This window comes from Siniperca chuatsi, linkage group LG20 (assembly GCF_020085105.1).
Source record: "Siniperca chuatsi isolate FFG_IHB_CAS linkage group LG20, ASM2008510v1, whole genome shotgun sequence".
Classification (NCBI taxonomy): Eukaryota; Metazoa; Chordata; class Actinopteri; order Centrarchiformes; family Sinipercidae; genus Siniperca; species Siniperca chuatsi.
In genome coordinates, this window is record NC_058061.1 from 2,059,302 (window position 1) to 2,080,576 (window position 21,275).

General features: G+C 40.9%; 1 protein-coding gene across 5 annotated transcripts in view; it reads right to left on the bottom strand.

Annotated features, from left to right (window-relative positions):
- Positions 1–21,275, bottom strand: part of grid1b (glutamate receptor, ionotropic, delta 1b) — a 527,867-nt gene that overhangs the window by 85,648 nt on the left and 420,944 nt on the right. For all 5 annotated transcript variants that reach the window (XM_044179810.1, XM_044179811.1, XM_044179812.1 and 2 more), the window contains one exon: positions 3,729–3,782. In XM_044179810.1, the coding sequence (XP_044035745.1) occupies positions 3,729–3,782 (54 nt within the window). The remainder of the gene's footprint in view (positions 1–3,728; positions 3,783–21,275) is intronic.

Here is a 21,275-nt window from a genome sequence, read left to right on the forward strand (position 1 = left end):
GGAAAAGAAGTTTGGAGGGAACAAGGTTGGGAGAGGGTATTACGGGAGGATGTGAGAAGGTTTGGAGGTTGACAAGCTGTCTGATTCACCTGCTGTACCACACACGATTACACGGGATGAGGAGGAAGAGAAGGAGGGAGCAGAGCTAACTCTGGTGCCTGATTTTGATTTAGTTTTGGGCTTACTCTTTAGACGAAAATGTTAGGTGTAACACAAAGGATTGATATCGAGGCCGGACATATTTGAATGGATCGGTATCAGCTAAAATGAAGATGATCAAACTCGGTATCTGCAGATACTCAATATTAAAGGACTCGGATCGGGGCCAGAAACACTTGACCAGGACATCACTACTAAAAACCTTTTTGTCTGGTTTTCATCAGTCAACTTTTAGTCATAGTTCCATTGGCATTAGTACTGCAACTTATAATTATTTTTTATTAGTGGTTATACATGCCAATTATAATTTTCCAGAGCCAAAGCTTATTTGTTCAAATTGCTAGTTTTATTCAACCAACAGTCCCAAACCAAAAGATTCTTAACTTACTATTGTTTATCACAAAAGAAAGCTTCAAATCCTCACGTTAGAGAATCTGGAACCAGAAAATTATGACATTTTTGCTTGAAAAATGACTGAACTGATACATTTTTTGATGGTTTAACATTTAGATTGTTAAGATAGCTGACTGATGGTAGCGTTTTCCTGGCTTGTCCCAGCTGTTTTGTTGCTGGTTCTTATTTAATTTTCAGTGAGATTGTAGATGAATGAGGTGAGAAAACCTTCCTAGATGAGCTTCAATCTTGAGTTCAATACTTCAGCGTTTTTGGTGTCCTGTGATCTAAATACTGCTTCAAAGAGTTTGGTTTATGCTGGCCTCAAGGTTCAAGGTTCAGACAGTAAGAAACGTGTCTGCAGGCTGATTCATTTTAAGAGTAACTCAAAGCCTGCCGTATTCGTCAGTTTTTTAGTTTTTGAAGGTTACTTTTCCTTTTGTTTTCATCTAGTTTTTGTTGTGGAAGAGATGTCCATTAGCAAGAAATTTCCCCACAGTGTTGACAAAACTGACACTGAGTTGGAGGGAAGGAGGAAGAAGAGAAGATGGGAAAGCAGGGGGGAGGAGAAGGAAAGAAAGGGGTAATATAGTTGAATAATTCTGAATGATTTAAACACTTTCCTGATGAAAGAGGTGACTTCAGCGGGAACAAGATGTTATGCGCTCACATTTCGCATTTGTAATGGAACCGGCACAAACGCACATTTATCAAAAGAAACGTATTTGATCATAAACACTGTTTAACATGCCAAAGAGCCCAAACAGACTCTGGCGAACAAGTGACTCTGGGGATTCTAAACACCGTTTCACTCTTTCTGTTAATTAAAAACGCAGAGTATAATCAGTTAAATGATGACTTGAAATGAAATGAAACAAAGCAAAGACTTTTAAGTAGATTAGGAGGTTGGTACCAAGCTGGAAGGTACAATGAAAAAGAAAATCTGGCATTGAAAGCAAGCTCTGAGGTTTTTGTATTCAGCCTTCAGCAGATGACAGTGTGTGTGTCCCCCACCGTCTCCCCGTCTCCCTCTGAATTATGCTGTTAACACCGTTGTCAGCTCAGTTAATTGGTTGGGAAGATGCCTGGATATTGATACTGGGAGCAGAATGAGGAATTAAAAAGGAAAGAAAATTTAAAACAAACAAAAAAACAACAACTCACAAATCACTTTCCGCGAGCAGCTCAGTAGCAGTCAGAGCTCTGGGTGCTCCGGAGATGTCAGTATTTTGGGATTTAACACAATCCCAGCTGTGGTGGAGGGTGCTGTCATTTTCTCTTTTCATACCCCCCCTCATTTCAATTTTACTTCCAGCGTGGAAAGTCGCCCACGCTGGCGGATACCCGACCGAGGGGAAAAGAAAAGGGGCAGCCGCTGGAGAGACACGACACAAATGGCACTCAGCTTGTGTTTTTATCCCAGATAGGAGCATTTTTTTATCTGAACAAACACACAGGAAGGTGCTCTTGAACTCGTCTGGCTTTTTATGCTTTTATTCAAAGTCACAGTCACAGAGCAGCCTTTGTCCACTGCTCTGATTCAAAATCAGCCGTAATCAATGCAGCAATTAGTCTTTGAAACCAAAATTTGACCTGATGTGCTGAGAAAACCTTTCTAGAGGAGCTACAACCTTGAGTTCAGCGCTTCAGTGATTTTGGTGTCTTGTGATCTAAACGTTGCTTCAAAGAGTTTCATTTATGTTGGATTTAAGAGAGACTTAAATCAGGTTCACACTATTAAGTCTGCGTAGTTTGTTTGAGGGCATTTGAACTCTCAGTCCTCTTGGTGTGGATTATTGGGGGAGAGAGTGCGATCATAAAACCACCCGAAAACAGAAAGGGTTATGAGTAGAAGAAAACCAGATGCAGATGCTTGGAAAGCATAACAGAACAAATTAAATAGGCACTGATGCTTACAGGTAACTACAGCATTTTCTTCTTCGAGTGTTTCTAACTGTGATGAATACTACAAAACAACACAAACCAGTCCATAATGTTGAGATAAAGTCAAGGGCACTAAAATCAAGTTGGTTTTGATTCCCTCTGCTGCCAAAATGTCTGATCTGGCAGGAAGTAGCCAAAAAAAATGTGTGTATTGGCTTGTACTGGGGCTGTTAAATGGTTGGCTAAAAGTAGTGAATAAACAGTTCAAATAGGTTAATGTAGTGGATAAAAGGTTGACATGCCTCAGAGTCATGGATACATTTTGATACAAACAGCTCAAAGTAATGGATAAATGGTTGGAAGAAGCTTCTGCCACTCCAAATGGTAGAAATTTGACTCGACTAAACTGACCTAAACTGAATTGTAAGGAAAATTTACTGTAACAATATCTGCTTTTATATAATTGACTGTTAAATAACATGCAGTTTAAAATCCATTCTGTGAACACATTTAGAACATAATGGGTGGTGTCAATGAAGGGGTACTTGAGTTCATCCGCCAGGGCAGTGGATGCGCCTCTTTCCTCTCTCCCTCTCCATCTGTGTGCATTTTACTAATTCGACATCTTCATCTTCTCTCTCCCGCAGTTCTGTGCTTTCTCGTTTCTCTCCTCTCTCCTTCTGTCGCTTTCAGCAGGTATTTCTGCCTCCGGAGCAGCAGAGTCTGGATCTGTGGTCGTGGGCCACCTGCTGCCCCCGTGTTCCTGCTCGACAGCTGCTACTACAGTTGTTATTATTGGCCCTGTTACTGATGCTGACATTGTTCTTCCTATGGCTGTCATTCCTATTATTACTAATTCTACGTGGTCTTTGCATTGTGTCTCCCTAACCCTAACCCTATCCCCCCCCCAAAACCTAACACGGCAGCGGCCCACCATTGAGTCTGGTTCTGCTCGAGGTTTCTCCCTCTTAAAGGAAGTTTTTCCTTGCCACTGTCGCCAAGCGCTTGCTCATGGTGGGATTTGTTGGGTCTCTGTAAATAATATTATAAAGAGTACGGTCTACACCTGCTCTATAGGAAAAGCGCAATGAGATAACTTCTGTTATGAATTGGCGCTATATAAATAAAAATGAACTGAATTGAGGTACATCAGATACTAATATAAGAAGGAACTACATCAGCCATAGTGGTAAATAATGCTACTAAAATAATGTTCTCTCATATGGTGGAGAACCCAATCAAACTGCATGTTTGACAGAGTTTAGTGTCACATTTTGAATGTCATGTCTTACCTCATTCACAAACACCCAGTGACTGTCTTTGGAGGCCAGATTTGTTTCTACCGCCTGCAGACACAAAGAAAGAAAGACAGAAATAGATGGGGTTAATAACAAAGCCTGCAGCTAATTTAATCACACACTGATTTGCAGAACATGATGTATCATTTCAGCACGCTTCACTTCAAGTTCAGCGGTGAGATCTTCCTGCTTGGCATCGATCACAGAGGAGCAGCTGTTATACCAAACCACTGCTGCTTCGTCTGCCTTTGTTCTCACTTGTGTTGTCTTTGTCTGATCGCTGTGTGTTTGGGTTTGAAAAGTTCACCTCCCCAAAAAACAACTAAGCCTCTGTGGTTTCCATGATGGGTTGTCCTCCGAAAATGTTGAGCAACAAAAGCTTTTCAGGGAGAGCAGAGCGAGTGGTTTGCACTTATCAAAGCGCCCGGAGCTCGCCTGGTCCTCTGCCACCGTGTGATAATCCTAATAACATGCAGCACTCTGCAGATGATAGTGAAGCATGCAGCTGATAGCACAGAGCAGAGAAGATTTAGAACTGTTTAAGTTCTGTGGGTCACCCTGCACCACGCCGAAAAGTTTTCATGTTTTATTATCCACAGGGAGTAGACAAAATAATGTAAACACCACCTGAAAAAGAACTCAAATGTGAATGTAACTATGATAACTAGTGGGGCAAAAATGTAAAGTTTGTCTTAAGGGTGTTAGCAAAGGAAAGATAATGTTGTTACCTAAATCAAAAGGGTTTAACCTCCTGTACAGTGGAATTAATAATATTATGCTTCATTCCATTTAGGTGAGCCAGGTCCAGCGCTCTGGTATTGTGCATGCTCACTGACTGACATGGCTTAGTGGGACACCGTAAATGGGAAACACACAAAGAGGCTCGGACCGAGCCACACAGCACTATTCCAGCCATGATTTGTGTGTCAGGTAACGTTAAATGACTTGCCCACAGACATACTTTCTAGTTTGCCAAGATCTGCTGCTGTTGTGATGTTAGCTATAGCAGCAGGAGAGTTGTGAGCATCGCTGTCTGGAGCTGCTGTGCTGGCTCTGGGAAACCGGCTCGTCCTCTCTGGCTGTTAGCTTCGCAGCAGCAGCTGTAGGACAGTATGCTAACCCACAACCTAGCTAAGCTAACACACAACCTAGCTAACGTTAGTTATGTTACTTGCTGTGTCGTTGTTCGCTCTATATCATGGTCTTTGTCATGGTATTGGATTTCTCCAAAATCGTATACTCCACCTTTAATGGAATGGAGCCATTGTTAATATTATTTCTTACACCTGTGATTTTCCTGCTTTGACAAGTCAAAATGTCTGCCGTGAAAAGGGTCTATAATGCTGGCACACTGTCACGCTGTCATGAGTTACTGGGACACTTAGAGATAGAATAGATTTTTTCAAAATGTCTGCTGGGCAAAAGGCGTATCTTCCACAGCCTGTATACACTCACAGTCCTGAAAATAGGTCAGACAGCCAAATAAGTGAACATACCTGCGTGGACTTTAACATGCTGATGTTAAACATGTAACATGGTCTCATGGCAATACAGCATTTCACATATTAGTGTAACATGCTAACCTTTGGTTTAATAGCACGCAATTTGACATTCATTTTACAAGTAGTCTGTAATGAACTGAAGTGTTCAGCAAGTTGACATTTTGACTTGTTGTCATTAGGACTCATCCTCTGGAGACCATTAGTGTCCGAACCAAATTTCAAGACAAGCCATCCTAACTGTCAAAGTGTTGAACCAACAGACTGACCTGTGAACTGCACCACTGCTGTGGCCAAAAACTGACACATTCATGAGCACAGAAGTTCATTCTTGAGCTTGTGATCACACATCTGTAGTACTTTAAACAAAAACCAGGTTCATTTACGAGCTGTTTCCTGAGTTTTCTCCTTCCAAAAAGGGCAGTGGGATATGGCTGAGTGCCGGAAAAGGCTAGGACAGCTTGTGTTTTAGACTATTTCATTACTGAACACATACACATTCCACACACTAACAGCTAGCGTATTTAGCAGCTGTTTGTCAGCGTAAGGGATTGCACACACACACACAGAATGCTGCCATGAATGTATGACTGTGTATATGTATGTGTATATATACGTATTTGCTCGCTGTCCTCAGGGCTCAGCCTGCCAGATGTTTTCTAATAGGTCCTCATTTGGCTTCCAGATCACCAAACACTAACATGTAACTCCACTCAACTTAGTTAACAACTTACAGCAAAAACCTCGAGGGAACACAGCCTCTTCACTACACCTCTAAAGAGCCGAAAAATAAGAACATTTATCAGGCAGTGTAGTTCGAATCACTCTAAAGGCGACATTTTTACATCTGTGTGTGTGTGTGTGTGTGTGTGTGTGTGTGTGTGTGTGTGTGTGCATGTGTTTGCAGATGATGTTGTCAGTGGTTAACCTATAGTTCAGGCCCTGTTCCCATTGCACACTTCAAATGGCATCTCCTACTTGGAGATACTACACCACTCACCATAACCTTTACTGGGCCCAGATGGACTGCAGATATTATCACACACGCGCATGTGTGCGCACACACACGCACACATACTATGGGGGACAAGAGGCATGTACATACACATGTGATTATTTACCAAAAGTCCCACATGTGTGTGCTTTTGTGTGTGATAAGTACAACTCAGCCATGCAGACACACATGTGTGTGCGGATGACTCTCGAACCCAGGCGGTTTATCTAAATGTGGGCCACATTAATGGCCTAGTATAATTCATTATTGTTGTTTTATCTGTTTTTGTCATTTATGTAGCTTTATTGTAATTTTTAACATTTTAGTGGCTTCAGTCGCATTTTTAAGGGTCGTTTTCTCCACAGCACAGCGGAAAATCAGTCTTTAGACCAGGAAAACACATTCGTTTCTGAAGGAAGAGAAATCTTAGTTGTTACGAGCTCTAAAACACTGATAGCACAGCATGCTGAAATGCTGAGAAGAGTTTTAGTCTTAGAGATGAATCTAAAACTTTATCTCAACTTTCCTAAAACAAATAAACAGGTTAGCCGATATTTGTAGTAATTTGGCTGAAAATATGATTGTAGAAGCAGACTGTGTGGAATCAAAAATGAAAATGATTTCACGTCTAATGAAGTCAACCCAAGTAACTTACTGTGAATAACTTACTGAATAATTGCGGGAGCATTATCATACCAACGAATGAGCAAACAAACCACTTCATAGTACAGTTCTGAGAACTTTAAAAACGTTTGTGGGTTTTCATACTAAAGATACCTTGCGGAGTTTTTCGTAAAACAGTTATGTTTACATTCACTGATTCTCACCAAAAAGCTTTGTGCGTATATTTGAGACCTACAAAACCTGTTTAATAAAACATTTGTGGAGCCTATTTTTTGGTGAATTTAAGCTGCGTAGCTGCTCACTCTCGTCCCTCTCTTTGTGTCGTCTGATGAGGTCACAACACGACCGCGACCCTTCCTGATGCAGCAGTCAGCCCCGAGGGACGGGCGGGAGGATGACGATGATGAAGGCTGACTCACATGACTGACAGCTACACAAATGTGTGAGAAGCTCGGCGCGAGTGAGAGCAAAGAGCCAGACGACACAGAGGGAATCAAGCAGACATCAGGCCTGAGGATCGGGGATATGACTGAAGACACAGCGTCCTCTCAACTTGAGACAGTTAGCCTTTTTTCTCTTTCCTCCGATACATGACAGTGCATGGGTCCGGCCTTGCGATCACTTCATCTGTCTGAGGAATAAAGGCCGAACAGAGAATGTAGACACTTGTTGCTATAGGAGACGTCCTCATCCTTGTAATGCTGTGGACATCCAGAAGTAGCTGTTTGCTGCTGAGCAGCACTGTATTCACAAGCTGTTGTCCAAAGGGGGAAAGCTCATCTTAAATCTCAGTTAACCACCTGGACACACCAGCAGGAGTCTGTGACATCGCAACGAGTTTGGAAGCCAGTCATGGTCCCACCACGAGCAAACCTGAGTCTGAAAAAACACTGCAGGGGAAGTCTTTGAGCACGTACACTGAGATCCAGTCAGAACCAGTTCAGTGGAAAAAATAACAGATCAAAATGATAGCATCAACACAGCCTTTATGCCAGTTCTACACCACAGCGCCACGAAGCCTCCTGTTGTGGAAATCTCTTTTCAAATCTGTCCTCACTTCTATAACCACTTTTTCACTCATTTAAAAATCGCACAAATACTGTTACTCCCTTATTTATTTGCAGGTGTGACACTTGACACCAGCATCTTATCAAAAACAAGCTTCTCCAAGTTTCTTTTAGATTAAACACTGCACTGTGAGTGCAAGTGGCACTATAAGGTTGGCAGGATGATTAAAGAATTAAAGCGTCTGACACGCCGTCCCTGACAAATGCTACATCAACACTGATTACTCCGTCTTCTCCAGGTTTCAAAACCTTGTGGTAAAATGTTTTTAAAGAGAGTCAAGAAAACCTAGAGATCCTGTATTGGTAACAGATAAACAACACATGCCATATCTTAAAACCAAATGTTGTTTAAGAAGATAAAAAGAAAGCTATTTTGTTTTGCCTACAAGGCAACATGCTGCCAATAGGTTGCAAATAAATATTCACAACAGCAACATTGACAAAATAAGACACTGCAGCCTTTAAGAAAATGGAGACACCATAGGGCTGGAATATCTGTATTTTTCTCTTTTCAGCAGCCGTTTCAACTGTTTGTTATATTCCCCCAGCAGCACATCAACGTTACAAGGTGCTGATGAAGTATTGATTGGGCACGGCAAGATACATTAAAGCTGCGCGACAGAATGAGGGTTGCTCTGCTAAATATTGAGTGATGAACTGCTTCTAAGTAAAGACATTGTTATTTACAGTATCTATTTTTCAGTGTTAACTTGTGTAGTTTCTTAAATGTACAAGAACAAGTTTTAATCAATAACAAGTAGGACTGAGCATAGAAATTAAAACTAAATATGGGCATCATTACACAACACCAACACCAATTTGAAGCATAAGTGAAATTAAATATTATTCTTACTGTCAGCAAATCCCATGGAAAGACCCAAAGCAACAATTAATGCATCCTAGTACTGTGTGTGAATCACAGCCTGATGGATCATCTTCCTCCGAGCCACAGAGCTCCACTGTTGTTCAAAAACTATTAAAAACACATCAGCGAGCCGCACTGTTGCACTGGGTGACACGTTCCTTCATCACCATGAACACACACACTGTAGTTTATTCTGACTCAGCCCCACACACACCGTCCTGCTGAAAGTAGTCCCCAACAAATGCACTATTTCCTCCTGTTTGTTTGATAAAAACTATTCAATTCAATTTTATTTATATAGTGCCAATTCATAACAGCAGTTATCTCATTGCACTTTGAGAATTGTCTAGACCGTACTCTTTTTAATATTATTTACAGAGACTCAACTATTCCCACCATGAGCAAGCACTTGGCGACAGTGGCAAGGAAAAACTACAGTGAGCAGCTGTTTTAGGAAATTACTGAGCCTTTTTTGAGAAATGAAACTATATATCTGTGAACTGTTTTATGTTATATCTGTGATTTATGTTTTTTCATGAGATTTGTTGACAACATGTAAGATACTGAACATTGGTAGCCTTAACTTTAAATGTCCACTTGACATTTTTTAAACTGTCAAAATCTTTTGAAGCCATGTATAACAAGGGGCATTTTTTTCTATCTGGGAGAAACTTTGCGATACAAAGACCAGAAATGTACAGGAAATGTTCTATGTAGTAGTAAAGAGTGGTATTTTTAGTAACCAAGACATTGTTGCACTGGGAGAGGGAAGTGAAATTATTCTAAAAGTATAAAGATGCAGAGCTAAAGAACTATTGTGGGATTTTCAGAGTGTTCCTGTTTCATTTCTGCAGCCAGCAGCAGAGCTCAGGGGATGTGAGTGGTCCAGTACAGGGGGATTAGGGGGTTAGCTGGTTTATATTATGCTCTACTGCCTTCCCCCTCTCTGTCTCTCTCTGTGGGTTTAATAGTCCTGACAACAATCATTAACAGGCGGTGGGAGCAGCAGCGAGCAGGGACGTTACACCAGGGACAGGCTGCTTTAACACCATGTTAATGGAACAGACTGGGATCAAACCCACGAGGATGACGCCTGCTGGGGAACGCACCCCCATGGCTCTAAAAATCTACCCCTAAAAGCACAAAGTCGAGTTTAGCGTTGCTCTGATACTCGGGGGTGATTCTTTATTTCTCTCTGTAGTTTTCTTTCTTTTTTGCGCACTCTAAAGCTGGAAAGCAAAAACAACAGCAAGATACGTGTCTCTATCTGGAGAACATTCTTTCTGGACTGTGTTGGAAAAAGTGACATTCTCCAGACTTCTCTCTAGAATCACAAGAGCAGAGAATATCTGCAGAGGATGGAGTGGGGAACAGAGAACTTCTTTGTCCGAGAAGGGCTAAGGAGCTTAAGGCGAACTGAAGAACAGAGACAATATTTAGAACATCTTTACACTGAGATGAAAAACGGAAGCAGGCGGACTGAAGAGAATATTTTTTTGCTTGAGATGTAATGTTGATCTTTACTTATGAATAATGGATACAAGCAGCCAAAGTTAGTTTCCTTCGTAGTTGGCCACCACTACTCAAAGACTCAAAGGTCGCCCAGCGGTGCAGCTCAAAGAAGTTTAGAAATGTTCAACATAATGCAAATGTAATGCAAGTTGTTTGCTACTCAACTCAACAATGTAAAAGTACTTGAGAAGAATGAAAGGAAAGCTTCAATGGCATCCCGATCCTCTCTGATATAACTTGAATGAGAAAAACGATGCATAGAAAAACATTTCGGAAAATGAACTACTTCATCGTGAACCGTAAAGTGGCAATGGGAGAACATAACTGCCCATTCGGAGCAGAGCGTGTAAAATATGTGCTCAATGCTAAACATGCCCACAGCCTTCAGGGCTGTGAGAGGCAATAGAGAGTCTGCTTTAAAGGAGGCAGGTTCAGAGTGAGGAGCTACTCCTTCATATTGAAAGTAGCCAATTGAGGTGGTTCAGCATCTGATCAGGATGCCTCCTGGATTCCTCCCTGTCATGTCTGTCTGACCTGTCCAGGAGGAGACCCCGGGGCAGACCCAGAACACACGCTGGGGGGAATATTTTTTCCATCTGGCCGGAGAACACCTCAGGATCATCTAGGAAGAGCTGGAGGAGAAATGTATCTGGGCTACTGCGCATAGCCTGCTGCCACTGCAACCTGGACCCAGATAAGCAGCAGGAAATGAATGGATGGATAGTTTCTGACCGAGAATCTGTATTACAAGGTAGAGTGAAGAACAGAGAACATGTTTAGTTTTACATGAGGGACAGAGAACATCTGAGGAAGGCTGTGGAAGATTAAAAGCTCTGGAACAGCTAATAAATGGACCTTGTGGTGAGAAGACCGTTTATCATCTATTGTTCAAGTCAAGAATGATCTTTCAGTCTCAATCACATCAAAGTTAGACAAGTCTGAGATGACGAAAGATGACAAATGTGTTGACTTTGCAGTTTGAGATAGAGTAAATTACATTCGCAATTGTTCATGTTCTTTTCTTTTGGTTGAAATGGCCACTAGAAAACATGTTTGATTTGAGATGAAGGCCAGGGATCTTCAACTTTAGATGAAATGAACATGTTTAGTCAATGATAAAGAACTGAAGGCATCTGTGGTCTGCAATAAAGAACAGAGCATCGTTCTCAAGGCTGAAGTAAAGAACAGAGAACATCATTAGTCTGCGACGACGTCACCGTACTGATGAAGACAGTCAGAACTGCAGTGCTTTTGACATTGAGGATTCACACCTTCGCTCTGTTCTGGATGGCAATCTGCTCTGATGTTGAGCTTCATATCCAACTCTCTTTCTGCATCACAGTCTCAAACTGAATGTAATGGACACCAACAAGCATCAACACATACATGAACACTTAGAGACATACACAAAAATGCACAAAAGTCACACAAAAACATGCGCTAACACAAACACAGCTGGCAGTCTCAGTTTTACAAGAATCTACATGCACGTGAACACACATGTGCAACAATAAAACACATTAAAGCTTTTTCCGATTTTACTTGAACACATTCAGATGCGCACACCCACAATTCCGAGCTGTAGGGTGGCAAAGTATTTCAGGGAGTGCTGCTTTTAACAGCAACATGATGACCTCCATCCAGGCCGTTGAGACTCCAAGAATGACTGGAGGTCAAGTTCATCCTGTCAGGACGAGTCAAGATACTTTCAGCACTCATCTCCAGCTCGCTTTGTCAGAGAATGAAAAAAAGAGCCTCCACAGCATCTCTGAGTGTTAAAGCCCATGAGAGCTGTGCTAAAAGCAGCTCTTCACAAGACAAGAGTTCATGTAGGACAAGAAGAACGTTGAGGTTTCATGTTTTACTATTGCAAGATGGTGTTCAAAAAGTCAAGATAGTGTGTTGAACTCCTCGAGTTGGTTCAGCCGATCACAAAAAACACAACAGTTTCCCCTAGTGTCATCTAGTTTTGCTTTTATGCACCAAGGTTTTTAGATCTCCACCGCTGACCTGCTATTTTGGTTCATATAAATGCAGCAGCGCACAGTGCAAAAGGGCTGGGTGAAGGTGAATATAGATCGGAGGGTGTAGTGATGAATTAATCATCAATTGAGCCAAATTACATGCATCATCTGCTTGGAGAATGTTTAATTACAATTGTTTATTTGCATTTTCAAGCATTATTCAGTCATTTCTTCCAAGTATTTACTTTGCAGAGTGACCAGACGTGTTTCGGCGTCTGTTCTCACACATTTTCCACTAAAAAGCAACAACTTGCTTTGTGCTGCCTCATTTGAATGAACCTCCCGCCAGTCTGCGTCTGTCCTCCCACCTGCACACGGTGCAAACTGTGCTGGGCACAAAATGACCAGACAGGCATTTCAAGGTCAGGAAAATACCAAATTGTCGGAGAGTTGCTCGTGCTGGTTGTAGCACCATCACAAACATTTGAGTTTTTCCTTTAACATCCCCGCCGATTGTGCATCAGTGTGCTTGTGTGCACTTAAAGGCATAATGAGTAGGAGTTTCCTAAAAAAACAATGTATAGACTCATAGAAAAATATTCCCTCTCAATCATCAAGTGCGTGGCGGTGTCTGAATCTGCAGAGACGGGCATCAGCCATTGGGCAGTGGTGTGCAGCCCCCAGTCATTAACAGCGCGGGTGTGCGGTCGGGACTCTATAAGAAGTAGCGACCAGGTTACATCGCTGTCTCCGTCCCTCTCCTCGGCTCTCTGAGTGTCATGGATGTATCTCAAGCCAACTTTGAATGGTGTGTTTACAAAAAGCGACCGACAGATCCTACTCATTCTGCCTTTAAGACTTATCACTGTGACAGCAGTGTGGTGGGATAAATTGGCAGTGCGTGCACCATTGTATTAAAAATAATTAAACCTGATTTCTTGTGTACTCATTGCTGCTCTGATTGTCTTTTTTCTGTTTGATCAGTTTTTAGTTACTAGATGTCAGTCTAAACAGTAGCCACACTTATTAGATACATTAGTGAAATAACACAACACCTACAAGCACGCCTACAGAGACACTAGTCTTTTCATGGTCATACTTGACTGTGACTGGCTTTCGACTTCACATGATAAAAAGATCAATATCCTGTCTGCCTAATCACTAGTTTACTGAATAGCTCAATAAGGATCAGCCTGTAAAAGTATCCCCATAGGAAGAGCGCTCTTCACAGGAAAAATATCCTCAATTTATAGCTAAAGTCAAAATGATATTATTGTTGGATATATGTGAGAGTGTGTGTGGGCGGTGAGAGCAAAGACAGATAGGAAGTCCTCTCGGGAACAGACTGAGCATAAAGTTCCTCCAACATATTTTCTCCCGCTTCATTTTGATCGTTGCATTTTCCAAAAGGCAGTAAACTGCATGTAAGAAAGAAAACGAGGGAAACAACTTGTAGTATAAGCTTTGATGGCAATGAACTTGCACGTAGTAGAAGAAGAGGAGGATGAAGATGATTCTTCCTACAGATACAAAATAAATAACATCCTAATTTACCCTACATTACAATTTGTCTTTGTTTGACAGACAAATAAGACTTTCTCAAACATTTGACACATTCTATCATGATTTGTCACAGTACATAATAATACTGATATTACAGTGATATTAAAGTGATAATATACTGACTGCAGTGTGATTCTGCGACACGTGTTGTCCTTTTTGCAGAGCCTGCAGATACATTTCTTATTCATTACTTCCTTCACAACCTCCATTAACAAACTGGTAAATGCAAAATACTAAATCATCATTTGCTGTAACAAACTCTACACTAACTAACAAACTACCTGCAAATGTGTTCAAAAACAAGTGACTCCAATTTAATAGATAAAGTACAAACGCCTCTGCAGTTCAAAGGTGAGTCATGTTAAGCTGCATGCCAATTAGCAGAGGTTTGTCAACTCTGTCTAGCAGCGCTTTGTTGGGTCAGTTTTACAAGAAAACAGAGAACTCACTAATATGTTCAGTACATGTAATATTATTTGCCTTTGTAGCCTCTTTTGTGATTGAGATTTAGTTATGGAAGAGTTGGAAGTTTAAAGTATGTGCCATTTAATAACAGTTCATGAAATGAAATGTGAAAAACAATGCGACAGTGTACTGTCCCCCTCGGTTTTACCGAGCTTTCTAGTGAGTTTCAGCTCATCGTTTATCTGTCCGGCCCACAGCTTCACTGTTTTGGTTCACTCTCACCGCTCTCATAGCGTCGTTTTCACAGAAAAAGCCAATGTGCACTACCAGCTGAGCAGCAGACAGACACAGTTACAGAGACAGAGACTAGCTGCTGAACAAAGAGCCAGATGTTTCCCTCAGGGGTTGGTAGAGACCAAAAACAGAGCTAACAGAGAGAATACTGGACTTCATCAGGTGGCAGTGGTGGAAGAAGTATTCTGATCTTTTACTTAAGTAAAAGTAGCAACTCCACAGTGTAGAAATACTGTTACAAGTAAAAGCTTGTAGCCTGCTTTCAAAATTTCAGTTCAGTTAAAATACAAAACTATTAGCATCAAAATATCTTTAAAGTACCAAATGTATAAGTACTCATTATGCAGAACGGCCTATTTCAGAATAGTATATATTACATTACTGGATTATTATTATTATTATTATTATTGCTATAGCTATTAAAGGTGGGGGTGATTTTAACTATTTTATAAACTTAATCTATAATAATACATCATGATTTATTAGTTGATTATATTTTGTTTTAATAATCTGCAAAGAAACTAGTAACTAAAGCGGTGAAGTGAAAAATACAAAATTTCCCTCTGAAATGTATGGAGTAAAAATATAAAGTAGCATACAGTGGAAATACTCAAGTAAAGTACAAATACCTCAAAATTATACTGAAGTACAACACTTGGTTGTACTTGGTTACATTCCACCACTACCAGGTGGTCAGAAAAGCAACTCCAAATGAATGATAATGTTGCTCTGAAACTGTTGGATGTGTAAATAAGCAACTGTTCGCTAACAAGTTCACCATATCAGCTGACAACGTTGTGCTTAAAATTTGTTTCCACTGCCACAAATTGGCCAAATAAATCAGTTATTGCAGGTTTAATGACTCAGTGAAATACAAAATACATTTTCCAAGTTCATTTCCTACTCTAATTGGTGTTTGTCTCTTGGTATATGTAAAAAATGATGTTTGAGTATTTATATTGTATATCTATTTTCTCTCTGTAAAATATTTAAATATTTTTGATGACTCATTCTGCACTCAAGGGCTGTGTACATAAATGAGTCCATTTAAATGGGACGTGGGGAGACCAGCTAACTCCTCCCATCGTATAAAACTGCAGTTGACCATTATCTTGTGGTTTGTAATGGAGGAGCAGAGCAATATCACAGGTCAGAGGTCAGTGTTTGGATATCAGTGGAATAGGTTGTTTTCAAAACACACATTTCAAAAAGAGCTTATTTGAGATCAAAATGATAATTTTATTCATTTTTCCCTTGCCCTCCACCTCCTGATCGAACAACATGGGTGAGGAAGGTGTTTGTGGAGGTGATCAGTGTGACCCACTCAAATCCCCCATCCACATATTCTGTTTCACTCGAAGGTATGGCCCATTACAGAAGCTAAAGATGCTCTAAGTGCTGTTTCACTGTGACTTTAAACTCAGTTTGCATGTGTTTCTGTTATTTTGTCCATCAGCTGTTGGTGGCTTGTGAAAATCTGAGAGCTTCTGAAGTGATGTACACTCCTACCCATACATCACACTTGCATTTACAGTTTTATATATTAGCAGGGTGTTATTTTATGCAAAATACACTCACGGCAAATTCTAATATAAAAGCAGTTATTCAAAAAATTGCCGGGGGAGTGGCCAGCATGAACAAATAAAGGCTGGTTGCTAATAAAGGCCGTACAAAAGCACTGAGGGGGGTGGAATTACCTGCAGCGTGCAGCTCACATAGTAAATGTAGTATAATGTCCATTTCCCCAGCACTGTTTCCATCAGTACAATAATAAATGTATATATTTACCACTCTTTCTCTCTCAATTTCTACTATTTAACAGAAATAATGTTTTCATACAATTAATTCCAGTCTTTTGGAGGAAGTGTTGAGCTTCATTAATAGTAGCTTGACATCATTTGGGAGAAAAGGCGCAGTGGAACACCTGACATGACTCTGGTGTTGCACTGAGGGAACTGGTGCTGTGGATATGGACATTATACTGAATGTATCAAGACAGGTAAAAATGGAGAAAATGTTGCGTTTGCATTAACTGGAGGACAGGGGAAATTAAAAATAAAGGCCCATCTCTAATATAAGCTGGCCCCAAATAATGGCATGGTTCTCCCTGACACTATTTTCAGAATTTATTGTACTGTACTACTGTGACTTTCTACAGTGTTAGTTATATGTGGCCAACATCCAGCCAATAGGTCCACCCAAAGTTCAACAGGGTCAGAGCTCAGCTCTTACAGGGAACCAAACACTCAACCTTACTGCCTTTGTCTTCCTATTGAACTCCAGTGTAGAGCAATGACGCTGAGACTGAATTCACACTGAGCACGAACATCAACATGCTATTCAGACAAACACCAGACAGACTTTTAACAAACTGCCTACAAAAGAGATTTGAACCGACGCTACTGAAAAACAATGCCATTTTAGAGGATCTGCTGCTTCACTGGCTTCACTGCTATTTTGTGCTGTCTTGAGTGTGTGACCAGCAGCTGCAAAACTCACTATGAGACCCTGTTAACCACTTGCTGTGTAGGCATGGAAACCGGTCTTCACCACCACCTCAGAGGCTGTTTCGGTCTCCCACCTCCTCTACTCTGCTGGAACTGTGCCGAGAATTGTTCTGACACCTCATAGCCTTCACCTCTGCCAGAAAAATGATGATGTGTGAATTTCTGCAGAAAAACACTGTGGAGAAAACAGATAATTCTGATAGTTCAGCAGCAGCCAGAGAGGAATGAAAGACGTCTTCAGATGTGGGATAAAATATAAATCTAAACAGCTCTCTCTGTGGTGGTTAGATTGCAGATTTAGGAATTTGTAATCCAGAACAAAGAGTGTATATGGAGAGTATACAGGGTTTGAAACTGTTGTCAGATACAGTGTGAAAAGAAATCCATGTCGAGTGAACTTTAAATCAATGTTCTTTATAACAAACCAACTAATCTGACTGCGACTGAGTGATTTAACTCCGGAATAATAAGTGGAAACACAAGATTTTATAAATATAAATCCTTGAAGCTTCCATCTAGTCAGACCTCTTTATATTGTTTCTAATTTACTTTCATTATCATTGTAATATTTGTGTTGATTGTTGTCAGTTATTGATGGTAAAATCTTATTGCAACATTTTATATGAATGAGATTGAAACTACTGTAGGGCTGTACTGTGGATCAACCACTAAAATCTAAATGAAAACTGGCAACAACTGTTCACATCCAAATCCAGTTGGCCTCTATGACAAATCCGAAAAAATAAAATATGCAAAATTCGAGTCACTTGGTGTGAGATCCAATTCTTCCCCTTGTAAAAGGTGAAAAACTAGAATTGTAAGTTGAGGCATTTTATGTTGAGCCTGCTTGCTTTTCATTTTTTCAACCTCACACAATTTTACAGTTTCACATCGAAGCAAAACAAACACATACTGCCTGTAGCAGCTCCTTTGATCTCAGGAGGGTTCAGAGAATCTGAAAGAATCATCTGAGGGACCTGGAGCTCAGAGCACAATGTGAATCTATTCGCTCTCAGATGTTTCTGCAAACAGCTGAATCGAAAAAAGACTGAAAGATTCATCATTTGTTCAGTTTTCAGCCATGAAAAATGCCAAAAACGATTTACAGACCAAACACAATAACAACAAGAAATTGCAAACATTTTAGACACCCGATTGTCAGGTGGTTGTGTGTTGAATAGGTTCAGGTGCTGGTTGTAGTGGGAATCACACCTGTGTAACCAGTCTCCTGGTTTCTGCTGTCACCGTAAAAAACAAGCCGGTGTTTGCATTGCACAAACTCTCCCTGTTGGTGCATTCAAGTGCTTGTGGGAAACTCCAGCATCTGAGATCTGAGTTTCCAAACAGCACCTTTTTAAATGCAAGAAACCACATTCACACGATCCTTGAACTCACAAACAAAGAAGAGTTATTAAAACCATGTGTGCTTGCAGCTGCATTACCACAAGATGATAAAATAACGTAAGTAAAGTAAGGCCCATATATACTGTGTGATAACAGCGATCTTGCAGGTTCATTGCATGTCACACTGTGTGACACGGATCTAATAAAGTCTTACAATCTGTGTCAGACTGTATTATATCAGTTGAGAGGCATGTCAGATTTTGCAGTGAACGTCTGGTGAATCGTAGCACTACAATGTCAACATAAAAAAGAATGGATTTAGAAACACATAATCAGCTTGTGTCACCCTTCTGCACTGCTCTCATGTTTTCAAAACTGACGCTTAGCAGCAGTTACATTGTTAATTTTAACACAGGCTGTCTTTGCTCTCCAAACCTCTAAATCTGGCATTGGTAGACGTGTTTCACAGCAAGATCTGGGACAATCGTTTGGAACGGCGACACCAACACCAATTTTCATAACTGTCCAAGCATAAGTCGGCTGATATTCTATATTTGTCTTATTGCCAACAAATCCCATGAAAAGACCAAACCAACAATGAATGTATCTACTAACAAGTATTGTGTGTGTATCCCAAATGTGGATTAATCCGCAGGTGAAAATAGTCCCCAACAAAGGCTCTATTTCCTCCTGTTATCTTTAGCTATCTTTGGAAAAAAGTCGAAGTAATAGATGTAAAGATATATGTGATTTGGAGTTAAAGAGCTAAAATATGCCAAAATCACAGTCCTTAACAATCATGGTGCTAAGACTGTACACTTCACCCACAGTGTGTAGCAGGTAAGGTCCTGTTTAACATTCACACTGGGACCTGACCAGTAAAACCAGTTTGCTGTCTGCCACTGAAGACTGGGGGTTACATGCCTTGCTCAGGGGCATCTCCGCAGTAGTTAGTGGAGGGAAAACTGTTACAAATTTGCTTTCGTTGCTCATAGTCCTTGGACGTTTGAGGAAGTCAAACCCTTGTAAGTTTGGCTTTTAAAATATTTCAAAAAGAACAAATAAAGTATTCCACCCACAATGCCTTTACTGTGATAATAATACGTACGCTCCTCTAACTATGTGTGTAATGATACTTTCATGACTCATGAGCACGACGAATGAATTCAGCTGGTCTGTATTTAGCATCATGTGTGAAACTAACAGTAGCAGCTTTATTTTTGAATTGTGGGGGAAGAAAAACAACCCTCAAAATCACTTACTGCCTCTTATCAAACTGCTCCGAAGCTGATTACTAACAGCTCTGAGATCTGAGATCCAACTTGTTTGTCTTTGAAACTTTTCACAGAGAAAACTTGTTCACTAATGTCACCTTTGTGTGGCCCGTCTGGGGCATAAATATGAGGAAGAGGCTGCCGTATGGCTCTTTATAACCGGCAACCACAGTGACCTTTCAGAGAAGGGCTTCATTAGAGGAGACGACAGGGGACGGGAGGCTGGCAGCGGTGCGGCTGAGTGGTAATCACACCAAACCCTTGGCTATATTTGGGCCACAGATAGCCAGTGTACGGGCTGATAGGCAGACTGGATGTGCACGCAGGCATGTAATGACTCAGACACACACACGCACACACACATTTCTGTAACTGTACATCTGCCACCACTCATAATTTCCTGTCACACAGCGTCTCACATTCTTTCTTCTTCAGTCTCTAATTGTCGTCACAAGTGTTTTCATTTTTTCAGGGCTGTTATCTTCTGATCCTTTGTATTTTTCACCACTGGGTAAAGTGAAACGGATTTCTTAAAACCAGGAGATAAATGTCATACTCATCATTGTGAACTATGTGGAAAAAGTCTTTTAAAGCTGCCTTAATATTTTACATCTCTCCTTAAAAAGGGGAACTCCACCAATGTTACACATCACAGTGTGTTAGCGGGTGTTGGGGAGTTCTACTACATATGTGAAAAAAGTCGTATAAAGCCTTTAGTGTCTCCAGAGGGAGCTGTGTGAAGTCTGATACATGTCTTTAAGTGATGTCACGTGAGTCAGAGTCGGTTGGAGCTGTAGAAGTGAGCTCACAGACCTCTGTAGCCCGCTCCTCATCTCTGCTGCAGGCTACAGTAGATGCTACTAACATAACACACCCGAATCTACGACCAAACTGTCTTGGGGTTGAGTTGCATTGTGGATAATGTGAGTGCCAGGTTTGACAAAAAAGACTCTGGTTCTGCTGCATCAATTTTGATCCTTTTTGTTTTAAACCGTCCATCATGAGTCGGACAATGTTACAGGAGTGCAATGTGGAATCAGTGTACTCTTTTCATGTTAAAGCTGCTGAGCGGCAGCAGGACTGTGTCTGGAGGCTGATTTGATCTCAGTTGTTAAGTGAATTTTTACAGGTAAACTGTGATGAGGTTCATGATATCAAAAGGCTGGTAGAAAGACAACCCACGCAGCTCACCAACTGCCCTGATCTTTTTAGTCTTGTTACCAGCAGCTTTGCACATATCAGCGCTGGCCTTTCTGTCATCACACTCCACTGTCAAACAAGAAGCCAAAGAGTCCTATCAGAGTGTTTGTGGCACTCAGAAAAACCTATTCATCGTTTTACATCACTTTCTTTTGTAATGACTCTGTATTGCAAAATGTCTTCATGGGCCAGTGGGTGTCATGTGACCTGCAATTCTGACTGTGGCCACTATGCCACAGTCGCCTCTGAGCCCAGCACTGTTCCTGGAGGCTTGGTTGTATTGATTTTACTGGATCCACCAGTGAGTGTACGAGTAAGTCAAGCTTTTGTCTGACATTGATTTCTCTCTCCTGATAAGTCACTTAGAAAATTGCCTTTCTTCCTCCATTCTTACTTTCAACTTTCTTCCTATAATGAATTTTATGAACG